Genomic DNA, 19,826 nt, shown 5'->3' with positions numbered 1-19,826 from the left:
CTAGTCCTTTGAACAAGACCAGGAGGACAGAGGACACCTTATGGTTTAAGCTAAAAAATCGAACTTAAATGACATGCTTGGGCAGGTTGTTGATATTTGTACGACACCTGTTTCTGCGCCTTCGTATGTTTGGACGACTGGGCACTAGTTCAGCAACTCAACCGTTGATGCGATTATTGTGTCAGAATCGGAATTGTGTTAAAACAATGATCAGGAGTTCTGTTGCAGAAATTAGAAAGGATTTAAATCAATTTAAGAGATCATTTTGCAAGCACAAAGATTTGTTTTCTTTTCGAGCGTAAAGAGTTTGCTAATTACGTCATACTTCTACACGTCATTGTTAACGGGCGTCAGACCTGATAGATTATTTAATTACTTTAACGTTTTACTTAGGAGCAGATGTCAGTCGGATACATTTCGGATTATGTACGGTCCACAGGGCTTTGCAATTTCTGAAAATTGACATACTTTACTAGGAATTCACATAATTTACTACATACGAAATTTTACATACCTTGGCTATAAAATATGGTCTCACATATCTTAGTAAGCGCGGGTTGTTTCCTATAAAATATGCACAACTGGTATGTCGGATACTTCAAGCGTGCTTTAGCGCGTTAAAAATATCCAACCCATTTTCCTGTTTCTATTCAAACGACGCTTTTTGCAGTTGCTTGCACGATTGAAGCGAAGCGTTAACAATTGAAATGCGTCAGTCGTGCGTGGTATGGTGGTTTGTGAGGTCATAATGTGCTTTATATAGCGCGCAAGCATGATAATATACCGTTGAACCAAAAAAGTAACTCTTACGCTGAATGAAGAGCAAGTAATTCTTAGACTTAGGCTGACATCAGTGCAAAGATCTAGCCCGTATAGCTGTAATATACGACTGGTACTAGTGCGTATGAGGCGGTGTGTGTCAACAAACCTTCGCAGAATATGGTCGTTTTAACATAGTGCTTGTAAATACCGGTCAATATATACTCGAGGTGTTAATGTGCTGGTGTCGTATCTATGATAGGGAAGGTTCAATATTTAAGCACGCCTATTAACTACGAGGGTAGCGAAGTTGGGAGAAAGTCCAATCGATAAACATCATAAACAAACTCTGCGGTCTGACGAGTGACGACTTAACCGCATCGTTTTGTACGAGCTAGCTTTTTTGGCTTAAAACTCGGGGACGTCATTACGCGTTAGAGATTTCGCCTTTTAGATTCAGCAGTGTACGTAAGTTTACTCAGGCAAAGAGCAATTTGACTTGTTGGTGGGCTATGGCATCAATCAAACACAGGAAGGTTAGACCATTAAGTACCTGTGCACTGACGTTCTGTCAGATAGTAAATTAATTCATGGACTTGTTGATTAACTTTGCCGCGTTACCTCAGTATACTGTGTCATGCAGTATTACCAGTATACTGTAAAGAAACTTATTCTTTGTTTAAATCGTGTTGATGTTTCCCAGTGTACGCCAGCACATATTTAAGCCTTGCCCAGGAAGTTAGTCGTGACGTCAAAAGCATGTGGCTTAGATTAGTTTTTTAATAATTTATTTTGTTATTGTGAAAAGGATTGGAGTCTTAGCGTAGCGATACTTTAAAAGCAGGACAGCGCAAAAGCTGTTATAAACGACCATCACGTATGTGCATTGCGAATACAACGTCGTTTCGCGTTGTGGTTGGCCTTCTACAAGGTATGGGTGTGTTCGGCTGTACCATTGCGGAAACTAGGCACTTGAAATCGTTAAACATTCTCAGGTAGGCTGTTTGCGTTTCAAGCATTGCAGGTGGTGGTGGTAGGCTTGTTTATGGCCGCAGATAACTGGTCATGTGCCCCAAAGTATGACTTGTAAGACTCTGTAGGTTGATTTACGTTTTATGGTAGACTTGCACAACTCACGTAATAGTCACATTACGGCAAGCTATGTTTGGTTTTTACCTTCTGCTCGCCATGGGCTTACACGGGACTTTGGTAATAACAAAACACCGGTGTTTGGTTTCTATGAGTGACTTAAATTGAAGCATCGTTGTTGAAACTGTTGTTTAGAGATCTCAGATCTTTTGCTGCTGCTAACTCACAGAAAGTAACGATTAATGCGCAGTCAACCGTGACCAAAAGTCGTGCAAATTGTTAAAACGAGGCATCTGTCTTGCTCAATATACATTGTGTGGTATTTGGTTAAATGCGCGGTTTTAGCTTTGCATGGTTCACCCTCCGCCTTGCATGGCTTATTAAGGAGGATGGTTTAGGAAGAAGGTTACAGTTTAAAATTCGAAGCAACTTTGTTTTACAAAAGGTTTAAAATGTTTTAATTTGCTTTCAAAATATCAAAACTTATTCATGAGAAATTCCTAGAATTAATACTTAATGCCGAAGCATTGATGGAAAGTGTGGTAGTTATCTTAATAGCAGACCAATGTTAACTATAATCACAATGCAATGAATGGTTCGTCTTCTAAATATAATGAAAGAAAATGTTTTAGACCGAGCCTGCATTTTTTTGCGGTGAACGCGCGCATGTTGAAAGCGTAACGTAAGAGATTGCGTGTGCACGCATGTGGCTACGTCAGCTTATGAGGCTAAAATGTTTTTAAAAATCGTTTGTAGCCTATTTCGACTTCGACTTATTTCGACTTGTAGACGTAAGGGTTTGTTGCAAAACAATGTTACTGTAGGTAAAAAAGCGTTGTCAGTATGTTTACCCGACAAAGAATTTTTCAATAAGATTTTTTTGCTAAAGCAGTTTGTGGGGAAGAGATTCGATAAATGTGTCGTTAGGCGCTAATTCTGACAGAGTCGGCGGCGGTTATGAGGTCACAATGAGAAATCAACTACCTTAACGAAGAAGGCAATCAGTTGCATTTGAAGTTTATTTTTAGCATAAACGAGACACAGCCTCACAGGTGACAGTACAGTCATGTCTCGGTTCCGTGGGCATTTGCTGTCAGGTGGAACTACTAACTGGGGCGATGGTTAGCCGACAACACGTAACCACCCATACACCGGAATAATCCCACTATGTGCCACGTATACAAGGGCGGCAGCACTTAGATTGGTCAATAATGCCGACATAATTGATGTTTTGGCTTTTAGTATTGATTAGACTTCAAACTATTCGAGCGTAGTTTATTCCGCCTTTGGGGTTAAATGAGGTCTGAGATTGATCCATTTGGTACCCCAGGGTTGTTGATTATTCTGCTAGACCAACACCATGTCATTACATTGTATTATTTTCGTTTTTTGCCAGAGCTTCTACAGCAGAGTTTGAAGTGCTTTTTAGGCGGGTTTGAAACAAATTTAATTTGGATTATATCAAGATTAGGTTGGAGTTTTGGTTTCATCAACATAAACCAATGTAGAGTGAAAATCAATAAATTTACTGCGTTGCGCAACAAAACCTGCGATTCCCCCGATTAAAAGTGAGTGAGCTTTTGCTTATTACTGCTTTACTCTGCATTGGCTTTAGTGAAGCAATTTAGTTACCAGTTTCATAAAGTCTTAGAATTGAAAAATTTCTTATTCGCTAATAGGCGTAATATTTACGTTTTATGCAAAATCTTGTCATGAAATTTTTTTCAGTTATTAGTAAATACCAGCAATCGGTAATGCAAGTAATGGTGATGATGAATTAATAACTTATATGTGTATGTAGAAATGTTTTATGTTGGCTGGAACAAAGTGATTTTGTATTATTTTCAGTTACTCGTCGTTGTTTTGGTGACACTACCTGACGTTTGATCCTTGACAAGTCATCGTTACCTCTGACTTACAATGACGTCAGAAAGAGAATTCGTTACTTTAACTCCGGAGGAATTTGAAAGGTTGCAGAAATATACCGAGTGTGAGTGAAGTTTGTACGATTTTCGCAGATGTAGATGCTTTATTCATTGCTGCATCGTAAAGAAAACAATTTATGTTTATTTAACAACATTTTCAAAGCACTGTTTAGGGTAAGGTCGACTATTTATTGTTTGGAACGTTTTTTAGTTTGCACGTAAATTTTCCCAGATTCGTCAAAGAAATTATCAGATGTGATGCGGGAATTTAACGGGGATGGAATTTTGTCGAAATACAACAAAGAAGAGGTGAGTATTAAATGATATTTGCGATAACAAGAACGTCTGATGTTGATGATGTTTAGAAACTTGATATTTAACTTGAACTTGACGTTTTATACTGTGCTGTAGTTTGTAAAATACAAACTTTTAGAAATACGTACGTTCGGAAAAGTTTAAGGTTTGGTTAATTAAAATATTCACTTTTTTGTTTCCAAAGTCGGTAATAACAAAACATGTGATTATATCGAACTATGTCGTAAACAGCTATAATTATAAGAAATAAATACTGTATTATGACATAAAATAATGCGTGCTTGTAAATGTTTTTTTCCCGTAGAGTTCAACACAATTTCATGGATGATAAAAAATTGTATGCAACTTAAAATATGTAGTGTGTGGTGAATTTTGCTGTAAGATCTATTAACAATTAAATCCCATCTCGTTGTAAGCATTCAATCGAAATACTTTCGATAAAAATGCCTTCTACAGTAGAAGGAAATGCGCTTCATGACTAAACAAACACGTGAGCCAGATGTATACAAAGAGCACCTGTTAGTTACTTGCTATTTATGGAACTAACACAATTACGTACGGCTTGCCATCGATTTACTTGGTTTAATGTGTTCCCTTTTGTTTGCAATCTTCTCAAATCTCTTGTATCAGGGAGTCACCATCGACATTGATCTGACAGTAAGCTTTTTGTTGGACGTGTAACGTCATTTTCCTGTTATATTTCACGATTTCATTCAAGTGTCCATTTAAGTTTTGAACTGGTTAAGCCCAGACAAATATATTCGAGTAGTTTAGGAAGCGTCTGCTTTGTATTGGAGTCTGCAACTCTGTCTACATGTTAATTCATCATCGTCACCATTTTGTATCGGGCGTGATTGTAGACCCGTCGTATCACGAATTGTTTTCATGTCATTGCGTTCACATCTTTTGTCTTACTCCATCAAATGCGAGCATATACTAAATGGCTCAAAACTTAACATATATATACGTTGTATACGTGCATTGTGTCTGTAGGTGCCAATGTTTCATGCTTGTTAAGTCATCAATAACATATTTGGTGTATGTTGTTCATTAGCCGATTGACTTCACTGGCTTTAAAGTCTTCATGGACACTTACCTTGAAACCGATCTCCCCGATGATTTCTGCATTCACATGTTTCGTTCGTTCCAGAAAAATGGCCCCTCAAAATCTACAAGTATTGGTAAGAGTTTACGTTATTTTACGCTTTTTACGTGCGTTTGACCTAGCCGAAGTGAGCAAAAGCTTTTTAATTTCATCACTGTAACGTGTGTTGGTTGGCAAAGTTTTGGGCGAGCTTTCCGCTGGTAAAATTATATTTGACATCGAATAGTATTTTATTTTTATCGATTTACAAGCAAAAGTGAAATTCGCTTTGTGCCAACTGCTTGAATGTTGAAAATCCTTTCCGGGATTTCCCCACAGCACTTCTGGAAACTCGGCGTAAAAGCTGCTTCAGACGCAGAAGCAGTTGTTAATTTTAATTACCTTTATGTCTTGCCTATAAAGTTACAGGTGCGACCTTAGAGCTGACTATCCCCACAGCACTGGCTTGTGCTCCTATTGCAGGTTTGATGCCACGAGACTGGCTCGTATTGCTTTGTATGCTTGACGCTTTGCATGCAGTAGAACAGATGTTTGGATATTTCAATATTGTGTATTATTTCCTCTCCACGCCATGCCCGCATATCGGTATTCGATGTGGTTTTATTCAATTCTTTTCAACGGATGTGCTTATAGCTTGTGTCGAAAGACTAAAACAAAACCTAGTTTTCCCTTTTGGGTAAAAAGCTGCCAAGTGCCCTTTTATGGAGTTAAGCTTGCCACGTTTTACCACTTCTTTCAAGATTACATTGTTCGGATTCACCAAGGACTATTCTAGCTTGATGTGTTGTGGCGGTTACTGCAACAAGACTGCTTCTGATTGCGTGTTGCGTGTTGCGTGTTACCCATAAAATGTTTTGATCGTAACGCATTGAAACGCACTTGATTTGGAGTGTTAGACCTCAGAGTTTTAGCCGGAATTATTTATTCGTAGCATGATTCACATTATCACAGGGCAGGTTGTTTCTGCTTTCACACGTTCCACAGCATGTGCATAGAGTAGCATTTTGCTCGCATTTGACATGGCGTGATTATATTTGCATCAGCATTAATATTGTGAAACCAACTTTTTGTTTATTCCGGAGGCTATTTGTTGTTGGGAAACTTAAATTATTCTTTCAACCTTTTCATTTATTATTGTGGTAAATGCTAAATACGTTTCAAAGCATTTGAATGAGTATTTTTCATGCAGGTACTGGTACAGATTCTATCGTTAAGACTATGAGGCCTGCCAGCCATGCGATCTGTGTCGAAATGACCGATGGTAAAGATAAAGAAAAAACAAATGGTAAAATGCTTTTAAAAGGACAAATATTGTTTAATCTAGGAAATACCAGTTGTTTATTTCAAACTTTAGTACAATGTTTTGTTTTATTTCCCGTAATTGTCTTATTTTAAGCTATGGATCTTTCAAAGCCTTATTTATTTAACACATAATTTACTTTTCTTGCATTAAATGCACTTTGTTATGTTCAATACAGTGGCAGCGACCGATGCCGATCAAAAGGATATTTCCGGAGGACAGTCACAAACGTCCGGAACATTGAAAGCCAAAGTTATGAGGCCATTATCTCCTAAACGTGGCGAGTTCAACATTTTATGATTTATTTACTCTAGCACTTGTTACAAGCATTTACGGAGTGCGGAGTGTTACGCACGCATTTACGTCACGCCTATGTAAATACAACGAAAGGGTACTTTCACTATTTTATCTTTTGTTTATTGCGAATGAATGAAGGCAGTTTACTTCATCAAAAGCAATTACTTGGGAACTGTAATCTGTCTTGTCGTTTCATCCTCTTTCGTTTGCATGTTTATTCAACTCCAACTCGCCCGATTTGCACGACCAATTTCTACACGCCGTATTAAACTCAGCGAAAACATCCTATTTTTGTTTGATTTCGTTGTTGAAATACGAGTGACTTCAACGTTGCTTCCTCTGCCGAGAAACTCGATGCAAATGAGTCATAGCATGATGGCGGATATAACTTTTTGTCACCTTCCTCATAAACGTTGCTGTTTGCAGCTTTTTGCTAAGGCTGCTGTAAAAATATTAGTTCACTATAGCCAACTAATACAGTCAAAGTTTTCACATTGAACTAATCTTCTATTCCCCGCCACTGATAAGAATTTATGATGATGCCTTGAACATTAGTTATAATTTATGTTGTAATTTTTTTGTTGCCGTTATCTTAGCTATTGGGAAAAGTCAAATAATCTAAAAATCCGATGAAATCTTCTCTTGGTAATTTTCTTTACAGTTGTATTTTATCTTTAAGCAGGCAAAAGTTCTTCCAAGGCAGACCAACGTCCAGCTGCTCATGAAGTGATCCATTTGAAAGACATTGTTTGTCATCTCTCTCTACTGGAAGGAGGAAGGCCTGAGGACAAGCTGCAGTGTGAGTTGCTTTTTTCTGGTTTCTACTGGTACTGTCGTGTACACAGCAACAAGTGTTTTTGCTTCTTATCTGAACAGTTCAAAGGCATAAGCGGTGCGTTACCATTTTAAGAGTGAACATTCCAAAAAATTTGTTTTGTTCCAGCATGGGTTGCTAATAAATAGAAAGACACGCTGCAATAATACAATCTTATTCATAGCAGACAAATAACATAACATAAGCAGCCGTGGAAAGTGCTGACAAAATCTACGGTATCTTGTGTTAAAAATAATATGTTATACCTACTGTACCGTACATGCTGCCAGATTGGGAAAATGCATCTAAACCGGTTATAGAGCAGAAATTACCGATACGAAAATACAGTTGCAATTAAGTCAATAAATACAGGAATTTGATTTATTTGTACTAAAATTTATATTAACATGTTTTGGACATAAACATTTGTCTTAAATACAGCAAGTACAAACGAATACGAGTAACAAATCAATTGCTAGTTAATTGTTTAAATGTGCTTAGTATGGAAGTAACTGTATGAAAACCAAGGCGAATGTTTTGTTACTCTGTGCTAAAAGATACTTGAATTATATCTTTTCAGATGTAATTGTGATGATGAATAATGTTGAAGCATGTTATAAACATAACATAACAACACAACTCACGACATTGACAGATATTTGTAGTTTAGCTAGATTGGCCAGCTGCCATGTTTACTGCTTACATGTCTAGGATATGACGTTTTCTCCTAAGTCGTTTCAATATTTCTAGTTGTTTTCAAACTCTACGACACTGATGATAACGGAAACTTGGACAGCACGGTAAGAAGAATTCAAGCAGCCTTGATTTGCTAATGCTCAATCATTCAATCAATCTTACTGAATAATTTAAAATCTGTAGAAAATTGATGTACAAGTGACTGCACTGTATAGTAAATTGAGTTTACGCTCATTGATAAATGTTATTAATTTGATAATTCGATATGAACTTTGTGTTAATTTACCTTGTATTTATCGTTGCAAAATTGAAACTGCTTTTGTCGTAGGTTATCTCATTGCTGAATTGAAACAATATTGAGCAAATGTGCAACAGTTGCTGTTTATATACATCCATAGCCCATGTGTCCAATTTGAGAGATTCATTTTCATTTATTATGAATATTAATCTTTTTATTCTTCCAGGAAATGGAACGGATCGTCACTCAAATGATGCACGTTGCTAAGTATCTAGGATGGGATGTCACCGAGCTTAGGCCGGTTAGTGAGTATGGTTTGTGAACGTCATTACGAGTCGGTTGTTTTGTAATAATAATAAATCTTGTTACAAAGATAACGCATTAGATCCTTTCCAATACAACTGTCAGTTTATTTTTGCAAGGTGTGTTATAGCATCTCTTATACGACTTGTCAAAATGTGATGATGACTTTTTCTTTCTCCGCTTCAGATCCTCCAGGAGATGTTGCATGAGATAGACTATGACGGGGATGGTGTCGTGAATCTCGATGAATGGATCCAGGGAGGACTCACCACCATACCACTGCTTGTCCTCCTTGGTCTGGAAACTGTAAGATCTTGACTTTTTCATCCAAGCTTTGAATGATTACGATAGAAACAAATCGATTATTCACGTTCTCGATATGACTAAATAGACTACTTGGGCTGCATCAATTGCAGTGTATTGTAGCGCCGAATAGAACATAGTAAAAATAGGGCACGGTTTTAAATAAGATGCTGATGGACTGCTTGAAATCTATTTTTCTTTGATTTATTCAGCCCAGGTTTGCAAGCCTGTGGTCTTCGTTCGTAGATTCCTGACTACTTTTGATCAGTGCAAAATACAGTCACCACTGCATGTCATGTTTAATAAAATAGGCAATCCCCCAAAAATTTCCACGAAAGTGTAAACAGGACGCCACGATGAGCTATCATCATCAACTATAGCAGTTGAACGTCAACAATTGAATATTTGACGGACATTGACCATGTACATTGTTGTTGATAAATATTTTGGTTTAGAAAAACAGAAAATTATAAAAAGCGGAAAAATGAGTTATTGGTTAGAGTTACTTCTACTTGTTGGAGGTTGGTCAATATTGAACTAGGTTTCGTGTTAGTCACTATGGGCATCAATGTAATCGTTACTTGCAAGGTACAATTTCCAAAACGTAACACTAAACCAAGAAGACTTTGTTAATCTTAATTGACTAGTTTATCTTAGCATTACTTTATGTTGAACTTTGTCATGACTTAGAATATAAAAGATGATGGAACTCACTCGTGGAGGCTGAAACACTTCAACTCCCCTGCGTATTGCAACTTCTGTCTCAACATGTTGGTGGGCTTCGGAAAGCAGGGGCTGTCTTGCACTTGTAAGTTGTATTGTTGTTTGTACTATCATTTACAAGACCATGATAACTACGCTGTTTAGCGAGAATTAGCCAAACAATATTCAACATTTATAAATCGTCGAATTACTACATTCCTTTGTGTGAAAACCTGCACGTCATCGTTTCAAATTCATATCCAGGTCATTCAAATGTTAAAATTGTCATTTGAAGCTGAGTTTTAGAAACCTAAATGTACCTTTCCCGTATGTCAAACGATATTTTCCGTCATCTGCAAGTAAGAGCCCAATTTGTGCGCTGTTTTCTCATCAATAAGAGCAAAGTTTGAAACGTGCTGTCCAACTTGCCTCACATCCTCAACCTGTTTCCTCTTTCCAGTTTGCAAATATACAGCGCACGAACGATGCGTCAACAGGGTTCCAGCAAACTGTATCCACACATACACCAAGTCAGCAAAGGACTCAATGGTACCGTGCAGTTCCAGTCAAACATTCAACGAAAGTTACTCTGAATTGAGATACTACTTTTGTTTTTGTTTTCATTCCAGAAATTGCATCATATGTGGATAGAAGGGAATAACATAGGTCCTTGCGATAAATGCAAGAAAACAATCAAAAGTTATCAGGGACTGACCGGTCTGCACTGTAGATGGTGCCAGAGAGCGGTGAAAAAGTTTTTCGCTCAGTACTACTTAGATTTCAGCACCTGAAGTTTGGTTTAACATCACTTAATTCAACTCCTAGTAACATTGAATTTATAATCCTTATAAATGTTCCAAATTCTTTGCTTTACAGTTCCACAACAAATGCGCCTCACATATTCCAGCAGAATGTGATCTTGGTCAAATGAGAAGTCACACTCTCCCACCAAGCTGTATTTTTCCTGGCTTGCTGGTATAACGTCCTTATCCTTTTACAGGCTCACTTCTGCCACTAGTGGTTGTATGTTATTAACAACAAAAATGGCGTCGCGTACACATTCAATTCTCATTAATCATCATTCAATACTCATTTAATCAAACAACGTATTCTGTTTTCGACTTTTAATTCGTTAGGTATCATTGTTATTTTTGCTCCAGGACAGACAAGGCAGGTCGCGCCAGAACAGCTCAGCTGACGTGGAGGCCGCGTACAAAACCGACCCAAGAGGTGATTATTGATCAGCTTGTGGAAGTGCAACATCCAATGCAGGATGAATGTTTACCAACTCCTAAAGTTAAAAAGATAATTGAATTCATCTTTCAAACCTGAGCTCTTTTCAAGGGAAACAGATGAAAAGAATGAACTCAATGTCTTGGGATGGTCAAGGACTCCAGATCACTCATCTGCCAGGGACTCATCCTCTTCTCATCTTTATCAACCCTAAAAGTGGAGGGAAGCAGGGAGTCAGGTGAGAGCTTGAGATGAGGAGTTAATAATCAGGCACGTAAGATGGAAACATGTACATGTGAAAGAAACGAAATTATGTCAAATGTAATCTTTGCAATAACAATTTTAAGCAATTTAACAGGAATAACCCGTCACACTTTTGATATATTTGTATTGTATAAGCAAAAACAAACTGCTAGCTCACTAAACCAGCCGTTTCAACGTATTTTTAATCCAACCACCGATGCTAGTGACGGGCATAATTACACGATGCCAGTGCAAACAAATAATCATTTTTCGTGACACAACGCATGCCGATTTATCATAGTCAAATATCAAAACGTTTGCAGGTTAATGAGAAAAATGCAAGGTCTCGTCAACCCCCGTCAAGTTTATGACCTGAGCAAAGGCGGCCCGATGCCAGGCCTCAACTTCTTCCATGACGTCAGAGACTGGCAAGTCCTCTGCTGTGGAGGAGATGGCACCGTTGGATGGGTCCTGGACTGCATAGGTCGGTTGTTTCACTGACACAAATCTTTAATTCCTAATCATAGTAAACTTTTGCTGTTACGTTGTCCTCGGTCACCTTATGACACTCAGCACATAACTTTAAAACTGTTTGAATCATATTTCTGTTTATTTATAATTGTGACTCACATTGACCAACTTTTTCCTCGTTTCATGACACTGCTCATGATGACTTTGTAAATAGTATCACGATCATTTTGTGACTTTTCATCGTGATTTTAGACAAAGGTCAACTCGAGTACCGCCCACCAGTTGCGATCCTTCCACTTGGGACGGGAAATGATCTTGCTCGCTGCATGCGCTGGGGCGGAGGTGATTACCAGAATAGTTCCCATTTGTATTGGTTTCCATATTCAATGTTCTTCTGATTTCAATTACTTAATAGATTTTATCCAATATCTAATTCCATAAGCACTAGTTCCACCAGACCCAATGATGATTATGCCACGTTATGTTCTGGCTTGCAAAGATGGATTCAAATTCTGATCGTGTTCCTACATTTAAGGTTACGAGGGCGCGAGCATCAAAAAGATCCTCCATCAAGTAGAGTCGAGCGAAGTGGTGATGATGGATCGATGGAATCTTAAAGTGACGCCGACCGCCGATGTTTCGGAAAAAGGAGATCCAGTGCCACTCTCCATCATCAACAATTACTTCTCTATCGGTGTGGTAAGCGGCATCTACGTCATTACCTATGATGTCACAACTCATGACGTCATAACCTTACGGGATCATGCCTTCTAGGATGCTTCAGTCTGCCGGAAGTTCCATGTGATGCGGGAGAAACATCCAGAGAAGTTCAACAGTCGGATGAAGAATAAATTGTGGTATTCCGCTTTCGGGACGAGCGAGACATTCGCCGCCTCTTGCAAGAACATCAACGACCATCTGGATGTGATTGTAAGTTGACGTGATCCTTCGTCCCACTTTCATCCTTTCCAAAGTTGAAAATGTGCCATTTCCCATGTCAGGTGGACGGAGTAAAACTTGAGAGTTGGTCGCGCAGTCATTTCCAAGGGATCTCTATCTTAAATATTCCCAGCGTTTATGGAGGAACAAATCTGTGGGGACCCACCAAGAAACAGAAACAGAAGTTCAAATTGAAGGATTCTGGAACAAATAAGCAGAACGACCTTCGTTATGCAGCACAAGGTGGTGTTTGTTCACTTTTGATTTATGGGAATTTGAACGATAAACGTTAATTTGCTGATTTATGTTAAAAATCAGTTATAAGCTTCATAAAATTGGTATGTCTTGTTCCGCACAACTTGTCATACGATAAGTGGGAAGACAAGAAATAAACTTTCTACAAAATGGCGTCTTGCTTTCTCTCAGTTTATCGAAGTATTGAAAAGAAAATTTATTACTGTGTGCAATATCAAGGAAAGCAAATAAAATTTTTAATTTTGAAAGTTGTAGAAATTCGGTGAAACCCTAGTTATAGGAAGAATTTTGAAATATTCAGGTTTCCTTTTTCTTCTCTGCAGACACAGGTGACAAGAAGTTTGAGATAGTCGGCGTCGAAGGAATCGTCGAAGTCGGACAGATCATGGCTGGTTTAAAGGCTGGACAAAGACTAGCACAAGGAAGAGAAATCATCATAAGGCACGTCATTTCCTGTTTTGCATAACAACATTTTGAACTACAAATACTGTCGTAAAAATTAGCCTAAGTGTTGGCAAGCAAGGTTGAGTTGCTGCAAGATGGTAACAACGCCAACAGTCGCATACTAACGATATAAGTTACTTGTCAAAGTAACCATAGTTGCGTTTTCATTTGAGCAGGACCAGCGAGCTCTTCCCGATGCAAGTCGATGGTGAGCCGTGGATGCAAGTTCCAGCCGAGGTCAGTATTTGGTGAAACTCTTATGACTAAGTAAAATCCAGCCTAGTTAGACATGAAGTATTCTGAGCTCACTTTTTCAATCCGAACGCAACATATAGAAACACAGCGACTATCGTATTTTGAAGAAGTTTATTTATGTGCAGGTCCATATCTCTCATAAGAACCAGGTGCCAATGTTGATGGCACCACCTGCCGGACATGGTTCCATCCTCTCTTGCTTCCAAAGATCAGATCCGCAAACGAACGATCTATGATTTCATGAAAGCTTACAAATCCCTTAATGTCCAACATAGGTGTCATGGTACTAAATTATCTACCTACCTAGTTTTATTAGAAGCTCTCCACTTGATCCACCGCTTTGGGCATCCTTCATGTTACGAGAGTTTTATCTTTTTATCGATTGCCACAAACACCTGTAGGAGAGACAGGTAAAGCGATTGTTGATTTACATGTTCGTTTTCATTGTACATGTTCCTAATTTTAGAATACCAGATTTGAGTTTAAACCATTTTAGTTTGTTTCGTCACCAACGAGTTTTTATTGGAATTGTTATCAAGAAACTTTTGCATTCCTTCGTTTTAATCGCACTTACTACAACGTTTTCTTGTTTTACTTAAAGTATACTGAAGGTGATTGGAAATCTGTAGCTTGATTTGCAAAGCAGTATTTGGTGTGCTGTAACATGTAATTTTTTATCTTCAATTTTATCTGTACGAGTGTAGGTTGTCAATTTTATTTTGTATAAATATTTATGCAAAATTACTCAACCTGTTGACGTCATTCACTTACTTTTATTTCGTAATTTTCTTTTATCAAAACGAGATCAAAACAAACATGGTTTTTGTTCATCGACAAGTTATTGAGTATTCTTTAAGTTTAACACAAGTTGTGAATGTAGTGTTGATGGCAACTTCTTGTTAAAACAGAAATCATAATGTGTAGTTTGTTTTTTATAACCTGTTACCATAGGCGCCAGCTTAGTAAAATAAGTGAGCGAAGCTTTGCACTAAAGAACTTTGTTCAAAATGAAAAGAAATAAACGAAACATACGAAATGAAGTTCAAACTGCAAGCGCTCGGATTTAACTTGGCATCTTTCCGTCAAAGCGGGTGGCGCAGAAAACATAACGTTCGCCGAGGAGTTGAAAGAGAAAAATAAACTCGAGAAGAAAGAGTCGAAGAGTACAACCCCCTCCTCACCCAGAATGTGCTGCAAGCTGCAGGGTTCAAAATAAGGACACGAAGTGTGTTGTAAAGTGGACCGGACGCTGTTAAAGTGTCCATTCATGAACAAAACCTTCTTAAACTGCAAATTTTGCCAAATTGCCAAATTTTACAGTCCTACTCAACAGCGGTCACTGTTACGTAATTAGGCTACTAGAATAGCTTTCACAAGTTTTTTGTAGAACCTTTTCACAGTTGTTTATCAAAGCGCAGGTTTTAATATTAACCTTCATACTTAAGTTAATGATAAAACTTAATAGTTCTCCTGTTTTTAATCATTATAACCTGCACCGGGAAATGGCGGTTTCAACAGACGCTTTCAATGGAGGCCTAGGTGCTCTTCTCCGACAAAGTGTGGGAATGGTATTTTTTCAGTAGTACATGCTCCTGGGGCAATATTAAATGGATCAAGAAAGGAGCTCTTGCAGCCACTTGGGCTTATGAAAGATCTCGCGACTACTTCTATCGGTGTACCCGTTACGACAAAGGCGGATCACAAATACCTCTTGAGCTAGAGATGAAAAACGTAAGTTGAGTGCTGATCGAAGCTTAAACTGCACGCCGTCACTCAAGTCTAGATCAAAAACCCAACTCAACAATTTCAAGTGACAACTCACAATTACCGTAAATTTTGAGTTATCGTTTTTGGCCACTCGAAATTTTGACTAAAAGTTGGGAAGTTCATCTGGGACAATTCACACACCACCGCATAGAACGTTCGTTTATTGCCAAAACTTTAACTATACAAGCCTGGAACATGATTCAATGTACAAAATGCAGATTAAAAATTAATAAAAATGACAGCCTGTTCAGTCAGTCTAGCACTTGACAATAACAAGGCTTTAAGTATTGACAACACGTTACTTATTCATGCAATCAAGAAGCCCTCTTTCAAATTATCCTGTGCTTCAGCTGTAAACGTGGCAGTTCCAGTGTAGTAGGCGTTGCCACATATCTCAACTCTAACTGCACTGTACTCACCACAATGAGTCTCTTCAACTGCAGTTGCTCTGAACCTGTATTACATGGCTGTGATGACTTTCAATAAATGATATAGGCCTAATAGTTAATAAATAAATAATAAGTCAATTAAAAAAATATCAATTAAAAATCTCATAATTTCAAATCAAAAAATGCAGTGCACACTCACGAGGAATTTGTCAAACGATTTTTAATCTCAACACTTTCACCAAGCTTTATCAATTTCTTATGATAAAGCAAAGCCACCCTAGCTGTGCAACCAGAACCACATGGACTTCTGTCAACCTTGATAGACACAGAACGAACACAACTACAAAACTGTTACTGTGTAACGACTAGAGTTACGATGAGTTAGTAAGAATATTTGAGAAACATCGAAATTTAGTCACATATTAAAATATCTTACTTGGGCATCAGCAAACACAGTTAAATCGAAATATGGTCCAGTCATATTATCAGTGAATATTACTCCAAACAGGTAACTCAAGTCCGCACTCTCTGGGTGCACTATTGCTTCCTGTTTCAAACAAGTGATTAAAAGTTTGATACATAAGTTTATTTTTCTGTCTATATAATGTCGGACCAACCTGCGCTTTCACAACACTTGCAATGGAGCTTGCTGCTGATCTAATCTGGTCAATTGGTGAGTTTTCGTTTAGCCCCACATCGTTCAATGGCAAGAATGCATAAAACGCTCCACCATACGCAACGCCAACTTTTAGAGTACCATAAGCGGGCACAGAAACCTCAATATCTATGAAAATTTATTACAATAACCATATAACCACCACTGCAACAAAATGCTATTACTATACACCACAGACAATTAAAAATTTCATCAATTCACCTGACTTAACTGTAAAGGAAGGAACACTTCTAAATCTGACAGAACTTGTAAGCCCATTTGCGCAGTTAACAAATGCCTTTACCAAGCCACATGGACATTGAATGTTTATTTCACTCTCAGGTTCCTTATAAGGCACAAGCTTATTGTCAACACAATATCTAAAGCAACGTTAATTACAGGACAAATTTCACCCTATATCATCAAAGCCGGTAGTCCGTGTAAGCAAAATCTATTTACTTAAAAACTCAAACCCACCGGGTCTCAGCTCTTTTCGATGAAAAAGATAATTTTTATTGTGGCAAAATATGCTAAAGTCATGTATAAATGTTGATACGTGGCTGGAGTATGCACCTGCACTCACCTTCCGAGAGCGATAACAGCATGACCGCACATTGTGCCGTAACCTTCATTGTGCATGAAAAGAAAGGCCACGTCAGCATTTGCTATGTCAGGTACAACTTGAACTGCTCCGAACATATCATAATGGCCGCGTGGTTCATACATGAGAAATCTAGGCAACAATGAACAATGTTTCGTGAAGATAACAATACCAGTTAAGCAGCAGCAATATACAGTGATTAAGCCAATAATTTCAGCCATTTTTCTCGGCACTCACTTTCTTAAAGCATCCAAGTTATCTTTCACAAACTTTCGCTTGTCTAGGATTGTTTTACCAACAATTTCAGGATATCCAGATTTAATTATTCGCAAAGGCTCTCCACCAGTGTGCATTTCAACGGTATTTATCACAATATTTTCCATTGTTTAAACACCAACGTGTTAGCACTGTTAAGATTAGTTCCTTGTGACCAAAAATCAAAACACATTTAATGCCAGTCCCAGTGTTAACAGTGCAAATGCGATTAAAACCCGATGTAACAACAGACTCATGTAAGCAGAGTTGGATGAAACTAACTTTCACGTTTTTCCCGTATTACGACTTACGATAAGGCATTTTTAAGAACACATCATTAAGACGTGTTCAAATCTTTTTTGATTGCTTTTTCTGACATTTGCCGATTGCAGGTTGCGTTCATTACTCAACTATAAACGTTTTCAAACGCACATGCCGTCGCGAAGACCTTTGTCACTTTTTTCCTTCAAATCTCGCCGCTATAATGGTTAATGCTTTTAGCTTCACTCCATTTCTTAAGGAATTATTTACGCATTACTAAATCCTGATCTGGGAGTGCAGCAAAGAAGACTCTAACCATGCACAGTGTTACGATACATATTTTAAATCATTTTAAGCATGTTAAATGCATCTGTTCTAATAACTCGGCGATACGTCTGTTACTGTTAAACCATATCCGGGTGCCGGGCATCGATGGCATCGTTTATAATTTGTCCTCCTGTCATGTCGTCCTGTCATGTCGTCATTTCGTGACTCAGTGGAAAAACGACAAAAAAATGCTGAATATTAAGACGTAAAGAAAAGAGAGTTTAGCCGGCAGACAATGACGTGGAAAAAGCAGCAAAGCGTAAAGGCTTAAAACGTGCAAAAATGTTAACACATGATGAAAACGAGTTAAACGAGTTAAAATGGTTAAAATGGTTAAGATGGTTAAGATGGTTAGCTAAATTACGTTTACCATATTTGATAATGCGCAATCCCTGACAAATTTACCTCAGTAGCATTGACTAACTTTAGAATATCACCAAACTACATTGCTGCCATTGCTTTTAAACACCAAACAATACAAAAACAGCAAAGAAATGTTGCATTGCAATACACGAATTGCAAGTTTTCTTGTAAACGGTAACATTTATGAAAACGAAAATTAGCACAGAAATTTTACAAAATACGCTCCAAGGTAATTACAAGTAATGAACGTATAGTAGTTTATAAACAATACTCTACTCTCCCTCATACCAATCGTTCTTTTTCGAAGATCTGATTTATTTCAAAAAGCTCTTGTTGGACTTACACATACAATTCCCTTCAAGACATGCTTTTGAAGTTGTACTGAAGTGTTAAAATTCCTTTCTTTGCTTCAATGGTTATCTTACTTCTTTCTATTTTCCATTGACTCCGCATCAGTGAACACACCCGCTCAACATTTGCGTTGTATGACGCCACAGCAAAGAAAAACTGGGCAACCCTTAGTAATTCTGAGTGACATTCAGCGTTTCTTGACTTTTGCAAATACCTGCACCATTTCTTATGTGCTGGCTGTGCAGTAAATTCTTCGTCACTGATGCAACATTCCATAAACGACTTCAACGACTAGAATAAGCCAAACCCTAAGGCTGTTCATCTTAAAAGGTACTAAACAACTTACGTCATAAACGAGTTGCAGACAGTTTTAACACGCTGAGAATGTTCGCGACCTAGAAAAAGTTGAAAAAGGTGGCAACCTAGAAAAACCTGGACTGAAAGACAATTGAAAATTACGGACTTTTAAGCACATTTTAGCATTTCTCCCTGACGCGGATTTGAACACTAAAATCCCTGACATGTCAGGGAAAATCCTGACGTATGGCAACCCTAATATACACAGATGTACATCTGATGTACAGATATCTTATATACAAATAGCGAAGTTAAGCAGCTTCGTAATGCATTTGCAGTTTTCAATTCATATCCAGAAGCGATTAGAAAGTTGACGTGTTTGATGTCAGCTTGCTGGCAAAAACGTTTGCATAGAAGTATCGGAGCGCATAGAACGAAAAGCGTTGGAACTATCAACGATATTGATTTTGTTAATATGTTGATTGTGGAATGTTAATTGAACACCGCTGGTAATTAGTCTCATAAATATGCGGCCAGATCCGTTTTTCCACGGCGTCAATGAAGAGACGCGTCCCCGTTGATTGCATTTTTGACGCGTTATTCTTGTTCTTTTGTACAATTGTTGATGAACCGTAAGTCAGTTATGATTTGGCAAAGGACGATGTTAAGTGAAGTTAGACATTCTTCATCCAGACCAAATAAATTGTGTACGTCGTTTGAACCATTTGGTAGTTTGTGTTTTTGATTTTGTAGTTAATGGGTAGTTTTATTGTTCATGGTATTGCTCATAGCTCCTATATGTTGGGTATTTTTGAACTGTTCGAATGACTTGAAGAGTTTAGGGATAAGTGGTTTAGGACCCGTATTCAAGGCG

At 38.0% G+C, this 19,826-nt stretch overlaps 2 protein-coding genes across 8 annotated transcripts; one reads left to right on the top strand and one right to left on the bottom strand.

Annotated features, from left to right (window-relative positions):
• The first annotated feature begins 3,225 nt into the window (after window positions 1-3,225).
• On the top strand, window positions 3,226-14,726 carry LOC143470067 (diacylglycerol kinase beta-like). Of its 7 annotated transcripts, none has more exons than XM_076967942.1 (25): window positions 3,226-3,416; window positions 3,697-3,838; window positions 4,006-4,082; window positions 5,143-5,269; window positions 5,602-5,655; window positions 6,383-6,454; window positions 6,672-6,770; window positions 7,470-7,589; window positions 8,355-8,404; window positions 8,765-8,839; window positions 9,028-9,147; window positions 9,835-9,952; window positions 10,307-10,395; window positions 10,476-10,592; window positions 10,723-10,821; window positions 11,007-11,076; window positions 11,191-11,317; window positions 11,646-11,806; window positions 12,046-12,135; window positions 12,329-12,492; window positions 12,568-12,723; window positions 12,795-12,975; window positions 13,311-13,428; window positions 13,608-13,668; window positions 13,812-14,726. In XM_076967942.1, the coding sequence occupies exons 2-25, from the start codon at window positions 3,769-3,771 to the stop codon at window positions 13,920-13,922; spliced, it is 2,526 nt and encodes an 841-aa protein (XP_076824057.1). In that variant the 5' UTR covers window positions 3,226-3,416; window positions 3,697-3,768; the 3' UTR covers window positions 13,923-14,726. The 7 variants fall into 7 exon arrangements, with proteins under 7 accessions (XP_076824057.1, XP_076824055.1, XP_076824056.1 ...); XM_076967940.1 differs by having other exon boundaries at window positions 6,383-6,478; XM_076967941.1 differs by having other exon boundaries at window positions 5,596-5,655.
• Window positions 14,727-15,597: 871 nt separating this feature from the next.
• LOC143470084 (trans-L-3-hydroxyproline dehydratase-like) lies at window positions 15,598-19,042 on the bottom strand. The gene is made up of 7 exons (XM_076967978.1): window positions 17,336-19,042; window positions 17,081-17,230; window positions 16,720-16,877; window positions 16,460-16,626; window positions 16,279-16,389; window positions 16,042-16,157; window positions 15,598-15,907 (listed from the first exon to the last, which is right to left on the bottom strand). The coding sequence occupies exons 1-7, from the start codon at window positions 17,479-17,481 to the stop codon at window positions 15,760-15,762; spliced, it is 996 nt and encodes a 331-aa protein (XP_076824093.1). The 5' UTR covers window positions 17,482-19,042; the 3' UTR covers window positions 15,598-15,759.
• Between the last annotated feature and the right edge of the window lie 784 nt (window positions 19,043-19,826).

This window comes from Clavelina lepadiformis, chromosome 9 (assembly GCF_947623445.1).
Source record: "Clavelina lepadiformis chromosome 9, kaClaLepa1.1, whole genome shotgun sequence".
In the NCBI taxonomy this organism is placed as follows: domain Eukaryota; kingdom Metazoa; phylum Chordata; class Ascidiacea; order Aplousobranchia; family Clavelinidae; genus Clavelina; species Clavelina lepadiformis.
Note: the sequence above shows the minus strand (reverse complement) of the source record. Positions and strands in the feature narration are given on the sequence as shown.